Source organism: Mustela erminea, chromosome 1, assembly GCF_009829155.1.
Source record: "Mustela erminea isolate mMusErm1 chromosome 1, mMusErm1.Pri, whole genome shotgun sequence".
NCBI lineage: Eukaryota > Metazoa > Chordata > Mammalia > Carnivora > Mustelidae > Mustela > Mustela erminea.
In genome coordinates, this window is record NC_045614.1 from 72612430 (window position 1) to 72630172 (window position 17743).

Consider the following 17743-nt stretch of genomic DNA (forward strand, 5'->3'; position numbering starts at 1 on the left):
TCATCGGGCTTAAACCAAGGTGGCGGCAGGACCTAGTTCTCCCTGGGGACTCTAGGAAGAATCCATTCATTGCTTCTTCCAGCCTCCGGTGGCTGCCGTGCACCCTTGGGCTCATGGCCACATACAGCAATCTCTGCCACATCTTCATGTCACTGTTGGAGAAGGTCATCAAACCAATGTGACCACCAGTTGACCTGTAAGCTGGACCTGGGCACTCAGAGGTCCTTGCCCCTTCCCTGTCCTTGGAATGTGGGTTCCACTGACCCTTCCCGTTCCTAGAGGCGGCTCCAAGGACACGGCCTTGAGACAGTGAGGCAATGTTGAGCACATCTAGACCATATATGTGACTGAACCCAGTTAAGGCCTCGGTGTAAAATTTTAAGGTTTGCTGGGCAGGTACAGAATTGACTCATCTTGCTGCTGCCCAAGAAAAGCCTTGTATCTAAGTTCCCTTTGTTTATTAAATGTGCCTCCTTCCTCAGCTCTGCTTGCCCTCCCAGTATGGGGGGCTGGTTTCCTATTACACCTGGGGAAGGTAGGAGAGGGTTTCAAAGCCAAAAGTCCCCATCCCCTTCTCCTTCGTGTGTCTCTTCTAAAAACACTTGTCATTGGACTTAGGGATCTCACAGGTACATTTGGATAAATGATTTTAAGACCCTGAACTTCATTACATCTGAAAATTCCCTTGTTCCAAATAAGGTCATGTTCACAGGTTCCAAGGGTAAGGATGCAGACCTATATTTTGGGGGCCGTCTTTCAACCCACTAAACTAGAAAGTAATTTTTCATCCCTAAATCACAGCAAGCAACTGTATGTTGAAGTAGCAATCACATTTCTAAATGGGGGACAGAAGATGTCACCACAGATTGTGAGAGTAGGTCAGCAAGGAGACCCCGTTAGATCCAGGGGAATGTACGTTATGTGGCAGAGATTTTTTACCTCTGACTTAAGTGGCGGTCAATAAACAGGATGTACTGCTCAGTAATGGTAATATTTAAGGAACCCTCGTAAAACCAGGTCACATCAATACAAAGGTTAGATAGAGGGGCCTCTTTTACCTTTTCCACGTGAAACTCACAACAGTATGTCAAAGAGTCCCCAGCTCTGAAATCAGATTGCTTTTCTCCAGGAAAAATTCCTGTGGTTCTGTTCTTAAGTTTTCCCAAGGAGTTAAAACAGATATAATCAAGTTATCTATAGTATGATGGCAGTGACATTGCTTATCATTCCCTTCTAAAAGGTTACAGAAATACTTCTGCTCCCTATTGAGTTTATTTTTCATCCAGTACACGTTGATTTGTTTTCCTCTCCTCTTGTTTCAAATAGGAAATGACAAAAAAATAACAGGACTATTTAAGTGGACCTCAAAAAGTAACATCAGAAGTCTGGAAGGCTGAGCAGCCTGGCACTGCAGATCCAGAGGGGGCCTGGGGCAAGAATACTGATAAGCCAGTTTTGCGGGTGGAAGCAGTCTGCAGTCAGCTGGCCCCAGACTGCATCAGCTCAGAGTCTCAGAAGAGATCAGAATGACTCGAAGCAATTCCAAAGGCTCCGTTTAACCAGGTCGGTGCACCACTGCCCAGGCACTGCAGGGGGCGCTGCTGCTAACCCCGCCCACGTGCACTAATGATTCCCCCTCAGACAGGGGCAGTGGTCTGGCTCAGAGGTTCATCTACTCCCCACCACCCCAGGTCCGTAGTCAATAAAGGGTACAAAGGCCCAGCTCCCCAGCCTCAAAACAGGAGAATCTCTAGGGTGCACTCACTTTCCAGAGATCCTTGAAACATCAAGCTGCACTCACTTTCCAGAGAACCCTGAAACATCAGGCCGATGCTTAGACTTATAAAACCCATCTTTGTCTGGCTCCTTCTCCTGCCCCTGCCTGCCTCCCTCACTCAGAACCAACCAAATGCACAAGAACATCTCTAGCTCTACTCTACGGAAGCGGATTTCAACACTCCCTGTGATGAATGTTGGGAAATTCTAAGAAAAATGCTGGTCACACAATTTTCTTGTTCCCTAAACTTTCCCAGTTCTTAATATCTTAATGCTAAGTGGAACTCTGAACACCGAACACTAAGCAGTCTTTCCAAATGTCAATGGATGTGGAAGACGCCTGATGGCCTGAAGGAGATCACAAGGTAAGGTCTGTCATGCTGACTTTTGGGACAGACGAAAGACTTCCAAGAACGGGCCACATTTGGTCCAGGAATTCTATTTTAGGGACTTCTCCTTCTGATATTCCCGTACATGTACCACACTGTGTTACGTACAAGGCTATCTGCCACAGCACTGAGCGAACAAAAGATTGGAAATAACCCAAGTGCTGTCAGTGGGGACTACTTCAATAAATGATGGTAAATCCATTCTCTGCAAGGCAATGCAGCTGTTACAGAGAATGAGAACTCTTTATGAATGGACGTGGAATTAGCTCCAAGATGGAAAGCTAAGTAACAAAAGTACAGAACAGCGAGTTTAAGTATGCTCCCATCGGGGGTGAGAGAAGAGACACACATGCATGCACAGACACACACACAGACACAGAGAAGCACAAAATAATTCCTGAAGGATATACAAGAAACTGGTATAACTGGTGGCCTCCAGGGAGGGAGAGTAGAAACTGGAGTTTTTATACTTTTAAAATCTTGATCTTGTTATCTGTTTCTTTTTTAAGACTGATGTACTTATTTGAGAGAGAGAGAAAGAGAATGAGTTGGTGAGGGGAGGGACAGAGGCAGAGAGAATCTCAAGCAGACTCCCAGCTGAGTGTGCAGCCTGATGCAAGGCTCAGTCCCATGACCCTGAGATCATGACCTGAACCGAGATCAAGAGTTGGACGCCTAACTGACTGAGCCACTAGGCGCCCTGATCATGTTATCTGTTTTTAAAAAATAAACATAATTTGAGAAATTACACAGTCATACCTTCTGTTTGGATCAGTACTTTTATTTTTTAGAATAGCTCTGGAAGGGACCATGGAAGAAAAGAGGACTGCTGGGGAGGCAGTTTTAACAAGCCTAAAGGTTGCATATAAAAATAGTATGATCATTACTGTTATAAGGATGGCACTGCTGTTGCCTCATCATCCCTGACAAGGAGCAGACACAGGAGAGGCTTCTGTGGGTGCAGGAGTTATCTACAGCTGTGTACCAAATGACCACAAACTAAATAGCTTAGAACATTTATTTATCCTGTCACCGCTTCCACTGGCCAGGAGCCCCAGGTGGGAGTCTTCTGCACTAGGTCTCACAAGGCTGCAGCAAGATATTGGCCAGCCTGGGGCTTTATCTGAGGCTTGGGGGCCCTCTTCCAAGGCCACGTGGTTGATGGCAGATTTTAGTTCCTTAAGCTGTAGGACTCAGGTCTGTTTTTCTGGCCATCAGCTGAGGGCTGCTCTCAGCTTCTAGACACAACTCATGGATGCTTGCCACATGGGCCTCTGCCTGGCCCCTTGCCCCACTCCCAAAGCAGATGATTTCTCAGGGCCAGCAGGAGAACCTCCTTCTTGAGAAGGACCCAGTACCTTCTTCTTCTTCTTCTTCTTCTTTTTAAAGATTTTTGTTTACTTATTTGAGATAGAGAGAAAGCAGGAGCAGGGGGTGGGGGTGGTGGGCAGGGGCAGAGGGAGAGGGAGAGGCAGGCTCTCGGCTGAACAGAAAGCCTGGTGTGGACTCAATCCCAGGACCCTAGGATCATAAACTAAGCCGAAGGCAGACGCTTAACTGACTGAGCCACCCAGGTGAACCCCCCCCTTCCAGTATTTCTTTTAAGGACTTCCACATGAGTAAATCAGGCTCCCTTGGAGACGATCTCCTTTTGATTAACTCAGAATCAACAGATTTGGGACTTTAACTGCATCGGCAACATCCATTCACCTTGGCATATGACATGACATAGCCATGGGGATGGCATCCCGTCAGCTCTGCTGTATTCTGTCAGCTAGAGGCAAGTCCCAGGACCCATCCACACTCAAGAATATGGATTACACAGGGTTGTGACTCACTGGGGGTCACCCTGGGGTGCATCTGCCACCCTGGACTAGACTGGGAGCCTGCTTACCCTACCTGAATGGATGGCATACCACAGTGGCAAAAGACTAGGCCTTGCCCACACCTGGCTTCAAATGCTGGCTCCAGAATTAAATGAATATTTGAAACTTGGGCAAGTTACAACTCCTCTCAGCCTCTATTAAACCAAAAGAAGGGGAAGATAAATAATCTAGGGTCACTGAAAGGGTGAAACCAAGGGAAACTGCATGGGAAATTGCCAGACATACTACAGCAAATACACAAACCTTAGCTCCCCTCTCTGGTCCCAACCCTTCCAGGAGGCACTTGTGATTTACAAACAAGGATAACAGTGATGGTTTCCTCTCAAGCGTTCCAGCAGCCCTATGCGTGACATGTTAATATGCTTTCTGAAATACTATACACATACTGTTCAATACCCCAGTGAGGGGTTTTCCCTACTCTGGCTGATTTCATCTCTGGCAAAGGGTGAAATTGCCACTGGCACCTGCTGTCGAGTCTCATAGCCCCTCCCTTCAGATCTGCCGCAGCCTATCCACCAACGCGGAGCCGACGGGATCAGTTAAGATACAACCAATGGCACGTATCCCATCATTTTCAAATAAGGCTTAATGACATGGGAAAATACTCATAGGGTATTGGCAAAGAGAATGAAATGACCCCAAATTGTCCTTTCATGAGCTCAAGATCTGACGCAAGCTGGCTGGTTCAAAACCCAGCCTCATTCTTTACAGCTGTGACTTCTGGCAAGTTACCAAACCTTCCTGCCTCTGTTTCCTCATCTATAAAATGCAGGTAACGACAGAACTGACTTATCATGGGGGGATTAAATGAGGTAACACGTGTAGAACACCTGGCCCAACAAGAACTCAGTGAGTGATCAACTCTGTGATTATTATTGAAGTATCACTTTTATCACTTGAGAGGAAAAGTTCGAAAAAGACTTCTTCACAATCACTAGCACTGTGGCCGCCGTCTTAGGGGAATAAAGAAAACCTAGGAAACAAAGTGAATAAAAAAACCACGCTGCGGTCACAGGGTAGTTAGTAATTCTCGATGCTTTCCAGAAAGTTCCAATTTACTCTGCACCTGGAAGATGTAATTCATTTCTCCTTTATTTCCTCCTTCCCATCCCCTTCTTAAGGAACTGTATTTTCTCCATCTTTAAAACTCAGGATGATACCCCTCCCATCTTTCACAGCAATCCTTTCCGTGGGGAATACGTGGAAAGTGCTTTACAGACAATTTCTCCTTCTCTGTCAACCCATCTATCCTTTTACCTGTCTGAAGTAAGGGAAAAAAAAAAAAGTATGGCCGCTCTGGGGAAAGGAAGGGCCGTGTTCCAATCAGATCGGTGCTGATTAAAACACAAACCAGGTGAACTTCTTTTTCTGTAGGAGGCTGAGCAGCTTCTAGGTTCTGATTGCGATTTCTGCCTGGGAGCTGGGATAGGGTGGGGAGAGAATCCCTCCCATTCTCCTTTCTTTCCGAAAAGTCCCTGGGGCTGCCCAGCCACCAGCAGCCAGCAGTAGCCAGCCACTAGCCGGCTCTGCGCCAGGATGTTGCCAGGATGCCAGGAGTTGCTAAGGCCCCGGTGAGGAATGCCGGAGAGTGAGCAGCAGGAGAGGGAGCGGCCGAGCCAAACTGGTGACAAAGGCGGCAAGCATGTGGCAGGCGGCGGGTCAGAGGGAGGCTTCCATGGGCAGCACGCCTGGGCTGGCGCGGGAGGGCAGAAGACAGGGGGAGGAAACAGATGGAGGGTCCAGTGGCGCTGGCGCTGAGCAGGAAGCACTGGGAGCACGGCGGGAGGGCGAGGGCCTGGGAGAAAGGGAGCAGAGAGGAGCCCTTCCCTGATCCCGGAATTGGACGACACATACTGACCCCCACAGGGAGTCCCCGAGTGAGGCCCAGGATTGCCCTAGAGGGTCTTTAATACCCACGGTAATGCCCAAACACCCGTGGGACTCCCTTCTGCCTCATGAGGGAACACACACGCACCCACTTGTGCTCCCCCAGCCCCTGTAGCCCAGGGGACCCTCCATCTGGTGTCTTCCTCTTCTCCAGCCACTGGTTTCCAATCTGGAGGCAGGTGGTTTTTGGGGTGCCCTGGAGGGGAATTCTTGCCAGTAGTGCAGAAACGCACATGCTTTGCAACCTGAATAAATACGCTGTGGTACCATCACTCTTCAAATTTATGCAGATGCTGTTGTCTTTACTCAGATTCAAGTGCATTAAAGAGCACTACAGAATCTTCTAGCCCATCAATGGCATTGTTCCTTTCCCAAACCATCAGACACCAAAAACACTATTACAACTTCAAATACTATTACCATCACCTCTGGCTCCTTGAAATTTCTGGATGATAAAGGGACACTCATTAATTTCCAGATATTAAAACGTTTACATCACTGTTTAATGTCACCAGGCTCCGAAGGGCACAAAACACTTCATCTCTATCTCTGTGAAAGGTCACTGCCATTTATCCTGAGGAAGGATTTAGGGGATGTGTATACCAGGACTTCTCTACAAGAAGTTCACCGCAGCTTTATTTGTACATGGACAGAACTGGAAGATTTCTGAGCCACAACAAGGGGGAGGGGGCTGTTCACCCAGACCGTGGTATAGCCATGACTGGCTACAGTGATGCTGTTAAAAACCAAATGGCAGACAAACATTAAGTGGCACAAGAAAACATCTATCGCATATTAAGCCCCTCCCCCCAAAAAAGGCATTTTACAAAATAGATATATGTCATTCTAATTTTCTATATGAAACAAAACAGGGGCCCCTGGGTGGCTCAGTTGGTTAAGTGTCTGCCTTCGGCTCAGGTCATGATCCCAGGGTTCTGGGATCAGGCCACACATGGGGCTCCCTGCTTCTCCCTCTCCTTCTGCCTCTCCCCCATGCTCGTGCTCTCTCTCTCTCTAATAAGCAAGATCTTTAAAAAAAAAAAAAAAGAAAGAAAGAAACTACCCCAAATTATAGATGTCTACTATGAAATGGTATAAGATTTTACTTTAAAGACTAATCTTGGAAAACAGACAGTCTGCTTTTTTTGTGTGTTTCCCCAAGTTTCTTTCTTTATTTTTTTTTTTAAGATTTTATTTATTTGACAGAGAGAGAGAGAGAGAGCAAGAGAGGAAACACAAGCAGGGGGATTGGAAGAGGGAGAAACAAGAAACAGGCCTCCCACTGAGCAGGGAGCCCAATGAGGGGCTTGATCCCAGAACCTTGGGACCATGACCTGAGCCGAAGGCAGACACTTAACGACCGAGCCACCCAGGTGCCCCATGTTTCCCCAAATTTCTACAAAGAACAAGCATTACTTCTGTCATTGGGAATAAAGCTCCTAACTTGTTATGTTTTATTATTTTTATTTGTTTGGCTATTGATGGAAAATTGTTCTTGGATTGGGACTGGGCCACGAGTAAAAGAATCTTGGCAGTGAGGTTCTTCGCTGCCTTTAACACCTTTAACCCTCTGCCTTCCAGGAAATAGGACAGGGATGTTTAGACTGCATTTGGGAACCCAGCTGCTGCTGCCCTGCTACAGAGACATAAAGTAGAACAAAGAGGGGTGGACCATTCTGGGTTATGCTGGGTCAGTCTCCAAGCATAAGTCCATTCCCAGCTACTCCAGAGGCTGGGATCCCCCCCATCCCCACAGTCCAATTCTGTTTGGGAACTGGGCTGTGAATTTTCAGAGTGAAGCTCATAATCGCCCTGGCCTGCTGGAGGGTATTTAGAATGCTCTCTCATGCCAGAAAACTGAGTGTACTCTCCCCTGACTCACAACCGCACTCAGCTTCCACCTGGCCTGCGTAGGCTCCTTTAAGCTTCTTCCAGATAAAACATCTCTTTAGGATACTAAATATTGGCAATGCTCTCATTATTATCCTGAAATTAATAAAATGTATATATATAATATGATCCTAAACCCTGCCACAACCAAAAGTTTCCATAAGGTTCCAAAATAACCTCTAGGGGGCGGTACAGCCCTGGTTTGAAAACCACCACTTCGGTGGATGGTGACAGGATGCTTTCCTGGTATTCTTAGATGAAGGACCATACCCTCGAGGTGATCTTGCAGGCCCCAAGGGTCTGGCCCTTGCATTTTTCTCCAGTCTCACCCAAACCACTTCCACCTCTGTCCCCTCCCCTCCAACGACAGCAATACTCCTTTTTCCAGACTTGCAGAGTCACTGTGTTTCTCCTTCTTCAGGAAATGCCGTTCCCTCATTCATCTAATATAATATCCCTTCCTTAGAGAAGCCCTTCCTCACCACCCAGACAGATCAGACTCTCCATTTAATTCTCTATGACACTTAATACTTCTTTTTCCGAGCTCCTGTCCCAGTTTACAGTTACAGATTTATAATCATTTTATTAATGTTTATCCCCCCTATTTGACTGATCTGCCTTATTTACTCTTCTTTTCAGCATGTTCTAGCATACAACAGGTGCTCAAATATTTGCTGAGTAAATAAATGAAACTTCTGGAGGACATATAAGTTTCCATCTTTGCTGCTTGTGAAACCACAATCTGATTTTCCTTCCATATGGTTCTGCAAATGTCACAGCCTCTGTTTCTCTGCACATGCAGAAAGGGTCTGTCTTCCATGTGCCTCACATGAGAACACAGCAGATACCCAGGAAATGAGATGACACCTCCTTCTAGATATCAGGACTGCCCAAGTGCTTCCTCATGTCCTGCTGTATTCTCTTCCCCTCCAACACCCCCAAACTATCCCTTATCTCCAACTTAAACATACTGAATAAAGACATTCCAGAGGTAAGGGTGCACTCCCAACCTCACCAACCTGTACTCAGCTCTCAAGTTTCAACTCAGATGTGACCTTCTTGAAGGTTTCAAGCCTCTCTCCTTCCTTCCTAGTGTAGGAAACCAGACTCTTTTTTTAACCTCCCCCACCAGTCAATTTTGGGACTCGTCTGTCTCCTCGGTGAAACCACAGACTTCCTGAGGGTAAGGGCTTTGTCACAGCCCCCTGCTCCCGCAGAAACAAAGATGAACATGGCACTCATAAGTGTCTGCTGAACAACTGCACTGATGAGGAATGCTGGCGAGGTCACACACAGGGCCATCTGGACCCCTCCGGACCTCAGGGCACCCCCCTTGGGCTCAGAGTCTGTGAGGTCTGCAGGGGACATTCCTCTGTCTAGTAGTGGATGGGGAGGATGGCCGGGGAGTTTCCTGTGTTGTGGCGCTCCCACACCCACCACACAGAGTCCCCCCTCCAAACTCTTCCCTAGATTTCCTTTTAGCAGCTTTACGGAGATACAATTCACACATTTAAAGTGTACAAACCGATGGTTTTTAGTATATTCACAGGGTTGTGCAACCATCACCACAATCCATTTTAGAACATTTTCCTCATCCGAAAAGAAACCACCTACCTCTCAGCAGCCACTCCCCATTGTTCCCAAACTCCTCAGCCCTGAGCAACCACCACCCGACTTTCTGTCTCTAGAAATTTACCTGTTCTGTACACCCCATGTTAATTAGTGAAATCATAGAATATGTAGTCTTTTGGGGTGCCTGGGTTGCTCTGTCGGTTTAGGAGTCTGCCGTCGGCTCAGGTTAGGATTAGGGTTAGCGGAAGGCAGATGCCTAACCGACTGAGCCACCCAGGCATGCCTCCCTAGTGCCTTATAAAGAACAATGATAGGGTTCAAAAAACAGAGCTATTAACAACAACAAAGAAACCTGCTCCTTTAGGGTCACCAAGTGTGACAGTCTCTTGGCTAAAGAGGGAGACCCAAGAAACTAAACTACTGAAGCCACAAGATTATAAAGATTCATTAAAGTGACAAGTACTAACATTCACTAAGAAACTCACTTTCTTTCTGTTATCTCTCCTCATTTTCTGGTACTGGTGGACCCAGGAGAGATGCAAAGCAAGGAAAGGAAGTTGTTCTCAAAGGGAACAGCCTTTTCAATTATTTAAGGTAATATATTGACAGGTCTGCTGATTAGACCATGAGGAAAACACTAAATGGGAAGTCTAGGACATTCAGGTCAGCCTTTTCAGGATGCAAATGAGATGTCGGTGGTCTAAATCAGAGACCCATGGATACAGTGCCCACTGGTGGCGCCATTTTAGCTATATCTGCCCTTCCCCAATGTGGTTAATTCCTGGCTATGCACATGTTTCCAGGAAAAAGATGAAAGAATATCAAATGTCCATGCAGGCCCCAAGAGAAGAGGAAGAGGAGGAGAATGGGAAAGAGTTAGATAAGAGGCCCAAGTAGACAACTCTGAAGAGTCTCTCTATATGATTACCCTGCAAGGACAAGTTCACTTCCAAGGGGTCAGCTCAAACCAGCCTGCAATCACAGGGGCCTCCTCAGGGGAAGAAGAAGGCATTAGAATCCCGTGAAGATGATTTTAAGGGGTACAATGGAGAAGCAATTCCCTAGGTCTTTTTTCCCTTCTATGGAACAATAGGCCCTATGACTATCACCTGCAACCCAGCATATGGGCCACAGGCGAAGAGGCTAGTGGAGGAACTTTCAATGAAATGGAGCTTTCTCTTTTCCACCAACCTTACCCACCAAACTCATGGACCAACATGGAGCCTTCTTAAACCCATGACCTCTGTCCATGAAACTCATGGACCAGAAGAAGTGGTCCTTCTGATCCTAATTTTTGGCCACCAAACTCATTATTTCATTCATGACATGTCTTCCAGTCTCTATTAGGGTCTGTCTCATTCCCGCTCACCTTTTAAGGATGAAGAGGTAGGCTGTTCCCCTCTATTTGGCTGATCAGCAGTCTTAATGTGAGTCCAAAAATGCCCGGCTCAAAACCAACACTCCTCAGCACAATGTGTTGTTGTTCATAGCTAACACTTCCTAATTTTTGGTCCATCTAGACACCCTTCTTAGAGAAAAGAGAACTCAGCACCCCTCCCTTCAGATCTGGCCTAAGCAGGAAATGAGAGCCCCTTTTACACACACAAGAACAAAATGCGTTGGACTCATGGGCAAGCTTTCACAGTGTCCAGCATCCCGGGACTGGCCTGCCATAGGAAACACCGGCTTCTGGCTACGTAACCTTGTCCCTATGTCCACCTTCTTTCCTCCACACGCCTCTTCAAAACTACCACCTCCCCCGCCACCATTCTCGCTGCAAACATTACAATGAGTGGACTCACCAAGAGCCCAACCTAGTTTCACAATACACATCAGAAGAATGAGAAAGGTGTTTAAGATAAACATGTGTTTAAAGAAGAAAAAAAAAATGGGGAGAAAGAAAAGAGTGGGGAACAAGAGAACAGGCCAGATGACATCAGCCCTGGTGGAGGCCACCACCTGCACCACGCTTGTCCTACTCAGGGCTCAGACCTGCAGCCTGCCAGGCTTCATAGGTGACTCCCCATTCGGGTGACTCTGGCTCTCCCAAATGAGGACTCCCCAGCACTGCCCATCTGCAGTTTTGCTAAATTACCCACAGTCAACCATAAAGCAGAAGCAGATGACCCTCTGCTCTGCTGATTCGTCAGAAGATCAATAGCAGCCTAATGCTATGTCACAATGCTTTATCTCATCCGTCAGGCATTTTTTTCATCTCACATCAGCACAAGAAGAGTGAGTTCGTACAAAAAGGCATTTTGAGAGTGAGAGACCACATTTACATACTTTTTATTCCAGCATATAGTTATAATTGTTCTATTTTATTATTAATCATTGTTAATCTCCCATTATGCCTAACTGGTAAATTAAACTTTACCGTAAGTATGTATATACAGGAAAAAACAGTAAATACAGGGTTGGATATTCCCTACAGTTAGCAGGGGGACTAGTGCACAGGCTCCTCAAAACGGAGCTTCCCCATCGATCCTCTGCCTTCCAGCGGCCCCCTAAGACCCGGACCCTCCCTTGAACTTGAGAGGTCGGGGGTCTAGGACGGCTGTCTCCGAGGATCCCCATTCCGTTTCCCCACCAGGGAACTGAGAACTTCGGACTTCCTCTCCTCTGCGAAACTGCGCCCAGAGCAGGGCAACCCTGCTCTCTTCGGTTGGGAGGAAAGAGGAGGCCTCGAGGGGGAGAAGAACGGGTTTCGCCGCCTCAGCGCCCCGCCTGGCGACTCTAACACCCCAGATTCGGGTTCGAAGCGGCGCGGCCCAAAGAAGAGGAAGGAAGAGGAAAAGCAACTTTTGCCTGCGCTTTCTGGCGGAAAGCGGGCCGGGCCCCGCAGAGGGCTGGCTGGAAAAAGCCTGAGGCCCTGGAGACCTGCGTCCGCGGGAGCGAGGGCGGCGTCGCGGCTGAGTTCCAGGGCCGGGACAGCGCACCCAACTTTCCGAAGGAAGCCCTCCCCAAACTTGACCGTAGCGGCGCCGTGCCCCGCCCCGCCCGCCACGCGATGCTCCCGCGGGCTCCGCCCGGCTCCAGCCGCCCCGCGCGCCACCGCCCGCTCCCCCTCCTGCCCCGCCTCTCCGCGAGACCCCGGCCCCGCGCCCCGGCCTCTCTTACCATCTGCGCCACCTTCAGCAGGGCCGAGTACGTGCGGGGGTAGACGGGGTCCAGCCGCCCCTCCGAGGGCCTTGCGCTCGGCTGTCCCGCGCCGGCCCCCGGGCCGCCGCCGCTGCTGCACGTGGTGCGGACGAGCCCGGCTCCGTGCGACATCGCGCGGCCCCTGCCAGCCCGCCGGCCGCCTCCCGGGCCCCGGCCGACCGGCCAGATAAGCGGGGCGGGGCGAGCCGGGGCGGGCCGGGGACGGGGCCGGGGGCGGGGCCGGGGCGGAGCGGGCCCGGGCGTGCGGTCGCGGGGCGCCCGTGGGGGCGGGGCGCACGCGTCCGGGACCGGCGCGGGAGACCGCGGCCCCGCCTTGGCGGGACACAATCGGACAGTGGGGCGGGTCGGCACTTTCCCGGGAGAGCGCGGCCTCCCTGCCGTCGCCGAGGCGCGGAAGCTAGCCTGGAGGGAGCGGGCAGGGCCGGGCCCCCGCTGGGTCTGGGCCTCCGGGGGTTTTGTGTGGGCGTGGCTGCGGACAAGGGGGGAGAGGCCTTGACTCAAGTGTACTTTATACCCACTGAAGCGCGCAAACCCTCCGGGTTCAGCTCCATTACTTTCCCTTTATATGCACACCTGTGTAACCATCACCAGATCAATAGAATACCCCCCAAAGATCCCTTGTGCTTCTTCCCAATCTACCTTCCCTCATGGCACCCCTGGCCCCCAAGCAAGAGGCAACCACACTATTCTGCTTTCTGTCATTATAGATTTGTTTTGCCTGTTTCTGGACTTGCTATACTTGGAATACCGAGTAGTCTCATTTGTGTCTGGCTGCTTTCACTCAACACTGCATTTACGATCTTCCTGTTGTACCTAATAAAGCTGTGGTGAACATTCTGGAAAGTTTTGTTCGTTTTGGTGGAGGTAAGCTCTCATTTCTCTGAGGTAAATACCTGTGAGCGGACTTACTGGGTCACAAGGTGAGCCTACGTTTACTTTCATTAGAAGCTGTGTAACAGGGGCGCCTGGGTGACTCAGTGGGTTAAAGCTTCTGCCTTTAGCTCAGGTCATGATCTCAGGGTCCTGGGATCCAGGCCCACATCAGGCTCTCTGCTCAGCAGGGAGCTTGCTTCACTCCCCACCCTATGCCTGCCTCTGCCTACTTGTGGTCGCTATCTGTCAAATAAATAAATAAAATTAAAAAAAAAAAAGCTGTGAAACATACTGGGTTGTTTCCCTTCTGGATTATTATTTTTAAGATTTTACTTATTTATTTGAGAGAGAGAGAACAGGGGGAGGAACAGAGTGAGAGGGACAGCAGACTCCACACTGAGTATAGAGCCTGACACAGGGCTCTCAATCTCAGGACCCTAAGATCATGAACTGAGCCCCTCTGGGTTATTTTCTGAATGAAGACAGGCCCAATGGGGGTTACCACCAGCAGATATGTTATCAATGTTCCCTTTGAGCAGAGTGTTCCTTGTGGCCAAACTTCTAACTTCATTTGTAAATCACCAAAAAAATCTGCCTCTCAGAAATTACAGGTTGCCTGCGCTGTCCAATTAGAAGACTGCCACCAGGCGCACCTGGGTGGCTCAGTGGGTTAAGCCTCTGCCTTTGGCTCAGGTCATGATCTCAGGATCCTGGGATCGAGCCGCGCATTGGGCTCACTGCTCTCTACTCAGCGGGGAGCCTGCTTCCCCCTCTCTCTGCCTGCCTCTCTGCCTACTTGTGATCTCTCTCTCTCTGTCGAATAAATAAATAAAATCTTAAAACAAAACAACCCTGAGCAAGGTGCTTGGCAAATGTGCCGGCCTGGTGTCCAAGAAAAGACTCCATAGATCGGACCTGCTACCATGAATACGGAGATTTCTACGCTAGTGTGATGCCTCTTGGTGGGAAGGGCTGTCCCTTGGAGGAGCAAGGGCTTAGGCAGAGGACTCCCTAACCCCACTTAAAGATTTCACACCCTGGGAGAAAGCCAAACAGACGCATGATCTCCAAGGAGCTGGTGAGAATTCAAGAATTCCCAAGTTCTTCTCTGTTCACCTGCCCCGAGGGAGTATAGGTTCCAAGGCTTCAATTATTGTGTCACTGTCTGACTACAACTCATTTACACCAATGTAATTATGATGACCTTTCTGGTCAGATATACTGAAAGAACATAATAAAATGAGAGTTGACTCTGTATCAGTCACAGTGCTTTTGGTTGCAAGTGACAGAAACCAAACTCAGGCAAAAAGAATTCATTGGCTTGTGTAAGTGCGGTAATGCAGACATGAGACCTAGTTCAGGCACAGGCAGAACCAGGAGTTCAAATCAGGCATGCTCAGGACTTCTGTTCTTATGGTTCTGGAGGCAGGAAGTCCAAGATCGAGGGGCCATCACAGCTGATTTCCGGCGAGGCCGCTCTTCCTGGATCGTAGATGCTCACCCTCTCACTGGGTCCTCACATGTCCTCACCCCTCTGTGCATAGGGACTGGGGTTAAGAGACAAAGAGTTGGGTTGGGGGGAGGTCTGGGGTCTCTTCCTCTTCTTATAAGGACACCAATCCTATGGGATTAGAGCCCCACCCTTGTGATCTCATTTAACCTCAACTATCTCTCATAAGGCCCCATCTCCAAATACAATCACATCAAGGGCTAGGATTTCAACATATGAATTTTGGGGGGTGGCATAATTCAACCTATAGCAGTCCCTCTGATTGGTCCAAATATAGGTCATGGTTCTCTTAAATATAATGATTACTAAATATAATGATTATTATATCCAGGGGGTAGATACGTTCATTGGACAGGGCAATTTCTACCTACCCAAGAAGCTGCATGTGGGTGGTTCTCCAGGACCACAGGAACTGAGTGGGGAAGGGAAGGGGTGGTTCCCAAGAGGAAAATCAGGGTGCAGGTCCCAGAAAGGGGAATGAATATTAGGCAGTGTTATACACTGAAGGCAGCTCCCACAAATTCATACACTGAAGTGCTAACCTCCAGTGTTTTGGTATTTGGAGATGGGGCCTTAGAGATGTAATTAGGGTTGGATGAGGTCATGAGGGGATTAGTACCCATGGCATTAGTGACCTTATTAGAGACACCAGAGAGTTCTTTCCCTCCCTCTCTGCCATGGGAAAACACAGCAAGAAGGCTGCTATCTGCAAGCTAGGAAAAGAGCTCTCAACAGAAACAGAATTGGCTAACACCTTTACCATGGACTTCCCAGCTCCAAGACTGTGATAAGAATCCATGTATGTTGTTTAAGGCCCCCAGTCTATGGTATCTCATAAGGGCAGCCCAACCTGAGACAGGAAGGCAAAAACATCCATGTCCATGAATACTTCAAATACCTGCCCTTTTAAAAAAAAAAATAATAATAATATTTTATTTATTTATTTGACAGAGATCACAAGTAGGCAGAGAGGCAGAGAGAGAGGAGGAAGCAGGCGCCCCACGGAGCAGAGAACCCGATGTGAGGCTCGATCCCAGGACCCTGGGAGCATGACCTGAGCCGAAGGCAGAGGCTTTAACCCACTGAGTCACCCAGGTGCCCCTAACACCTGCCTTTTAAGTCCTTTTTGAGTTGAAGTTTTAGAAGTTTCTTAGGCTCTGAGACCCAACTGGACTTTCAGACCCTTCTGAGGAACATCAGACGTCCCTAACCTCTTGGCAACATCCAGTTGGACCAGGATGGCCCATGAGCCAGGAGCAGCCCATTATGGGGTCGGCCAGCAGCATTTGGAGTCGCCTGACATGAAAGTTTTGCCCAACAGAAGCACATCAGAGCCTCTGTGTTGAGAAGTCTGACTTGGAGGCACTGGGAGGGATTAGCAGTTGGCAAGGAGAGGCAGCAGAAGTCACAGGACCCCAAGAGATGAGGCAGAAGTTGTGAGGCTGAGGGCCATGGGAGGGACGAAGGAGGGTTCAGTGGAACAGAGTGGCTGAAACCCAGCGGATGGAGAGCAGTGTATGCCCATTATTGTGGGCCAGTAAGAAACCTGGTCCTTGGCTCTGGGTGGGACCCCGAACTCTTGTTCCTGCTACCTGGCTGTGTGGCTGAGGGGCAGGACTTGGGAACCAAAGCCCCTGAGTTTGGCTCCCAGTTCCATCCCTTGTAAATATATGTCTTTGGGCAAGTTACCCAACCTCTCTGAGCTTCCATTTCCTCATCTGTAAAGAGGAACAACAGCAGAACTGACCCCCAGGGCAACTGTGAGACATGAATAGGATAATATAGACGGACAGCGCCTCCAATAGTGTTTGGCTCATAGTAATAAACGTTATTTTTTTTTTTAAGTTATTATTCCAGGAGTGCCTGAGTGGCTCTATCAGTTAAGTGTCTGACTCTTGGTTTGGGCCCAGGTCGTGATCTCATGGGTCATGGCGAGGAGCCCGTCAGGCTCTGAACTCAGCAGTCTGCATGAAGAGTCTCTCTCTCCTCCTCTACCCTCACTCACACACACATGCACACACATGCTCTCTCGAATAAATAAATAAATCTTTTTTTTTTTAATTATTATTTCAAGGGGTGCCTGGCTGGCTCAGTTGGTAGAACATGCAACTTTTGATCTCCAGGCTTTGAGTTTGAGCCCCATGTTGGGTATACAGATTACTTAAAAGTAAAAGAAAAAAGAAAGATAAAGAAAATTCCACGTCCAAAAGGTTGCACTGGAGAGGCCCACCAAATATTCAAAAGTAATTATTCCTTATGCCCTTGTGTATTTAAACAAGAAGACGCCACCACCTGGAGGCTGGGGGACCCCCAGCAGGTTGCTGTTTCCATTAACCATAAGCATCAGAGACCATTTCTAAGGGTGAAATAAAAGACTTCTTGGATCTCTAATAAGATGTCAGACAATCTGAGTAACTGAGAGTTTCTGGGGGAAAATTTCACTGGGAAGGGGAGGAGGGGGAGAAAGAAGATTTACTTAGTTATTTGTGACTCATGTGTCATGACCCTTCCACATGCCAAGCAGAACAATTCATAGAAGAGGAATTCCCTTACCCAGGGAGTTTGTAGCCAGTAACAGTATGGGGGAATGGAGTCAGGTAACAGAGGGAGCTGTGATTGTCAACTCAGGGAAGGCTTTCTGGAGGAGGGGCCATCTTAACCACACACGAAAGGATAATGAGCCGTTAACCAGCCATTGGTAGCTGGAGAAGAGAGTTCAGATAAATACTCAGAGGCATGATGTATCAGAGGACATGAAGTTTATTGAGGCTTGAGCACGGGGGTCCAAAGGAGGGGAA

General features: G+C 48.6%; 1 protein-coding gene across 2 annotated transcripts in view; it reads right to left on the bottom strand.

Annotated features, from left to right (window-relative positions):
* CMTM7 (CKLF like MARVEL transmembrane domain containing 7) overlaps positions 1–12751 on the bottom strand; it is a 58007-nt gene extending 45256 nt beyond the window's left edge. The window contains exon 1 of one of the 2 annotated variants that reach the window (XM_032320317.1): positions 12521–12751. In XM_032320317.1, the coding sequence (XP_032176208.1) occupies positions 12521–12673 (153 nt within the window). In that variant the 5' untranslated portion in view covers positions 12674–12751. The remainder of the gene's footprint in view (positions 1–12520) is intronic. The other variant, XM_032320148.1, reaches the window with a different exon arrangement.
* Positions 12752–17743: the final 4992 nt, after the last annotated feature.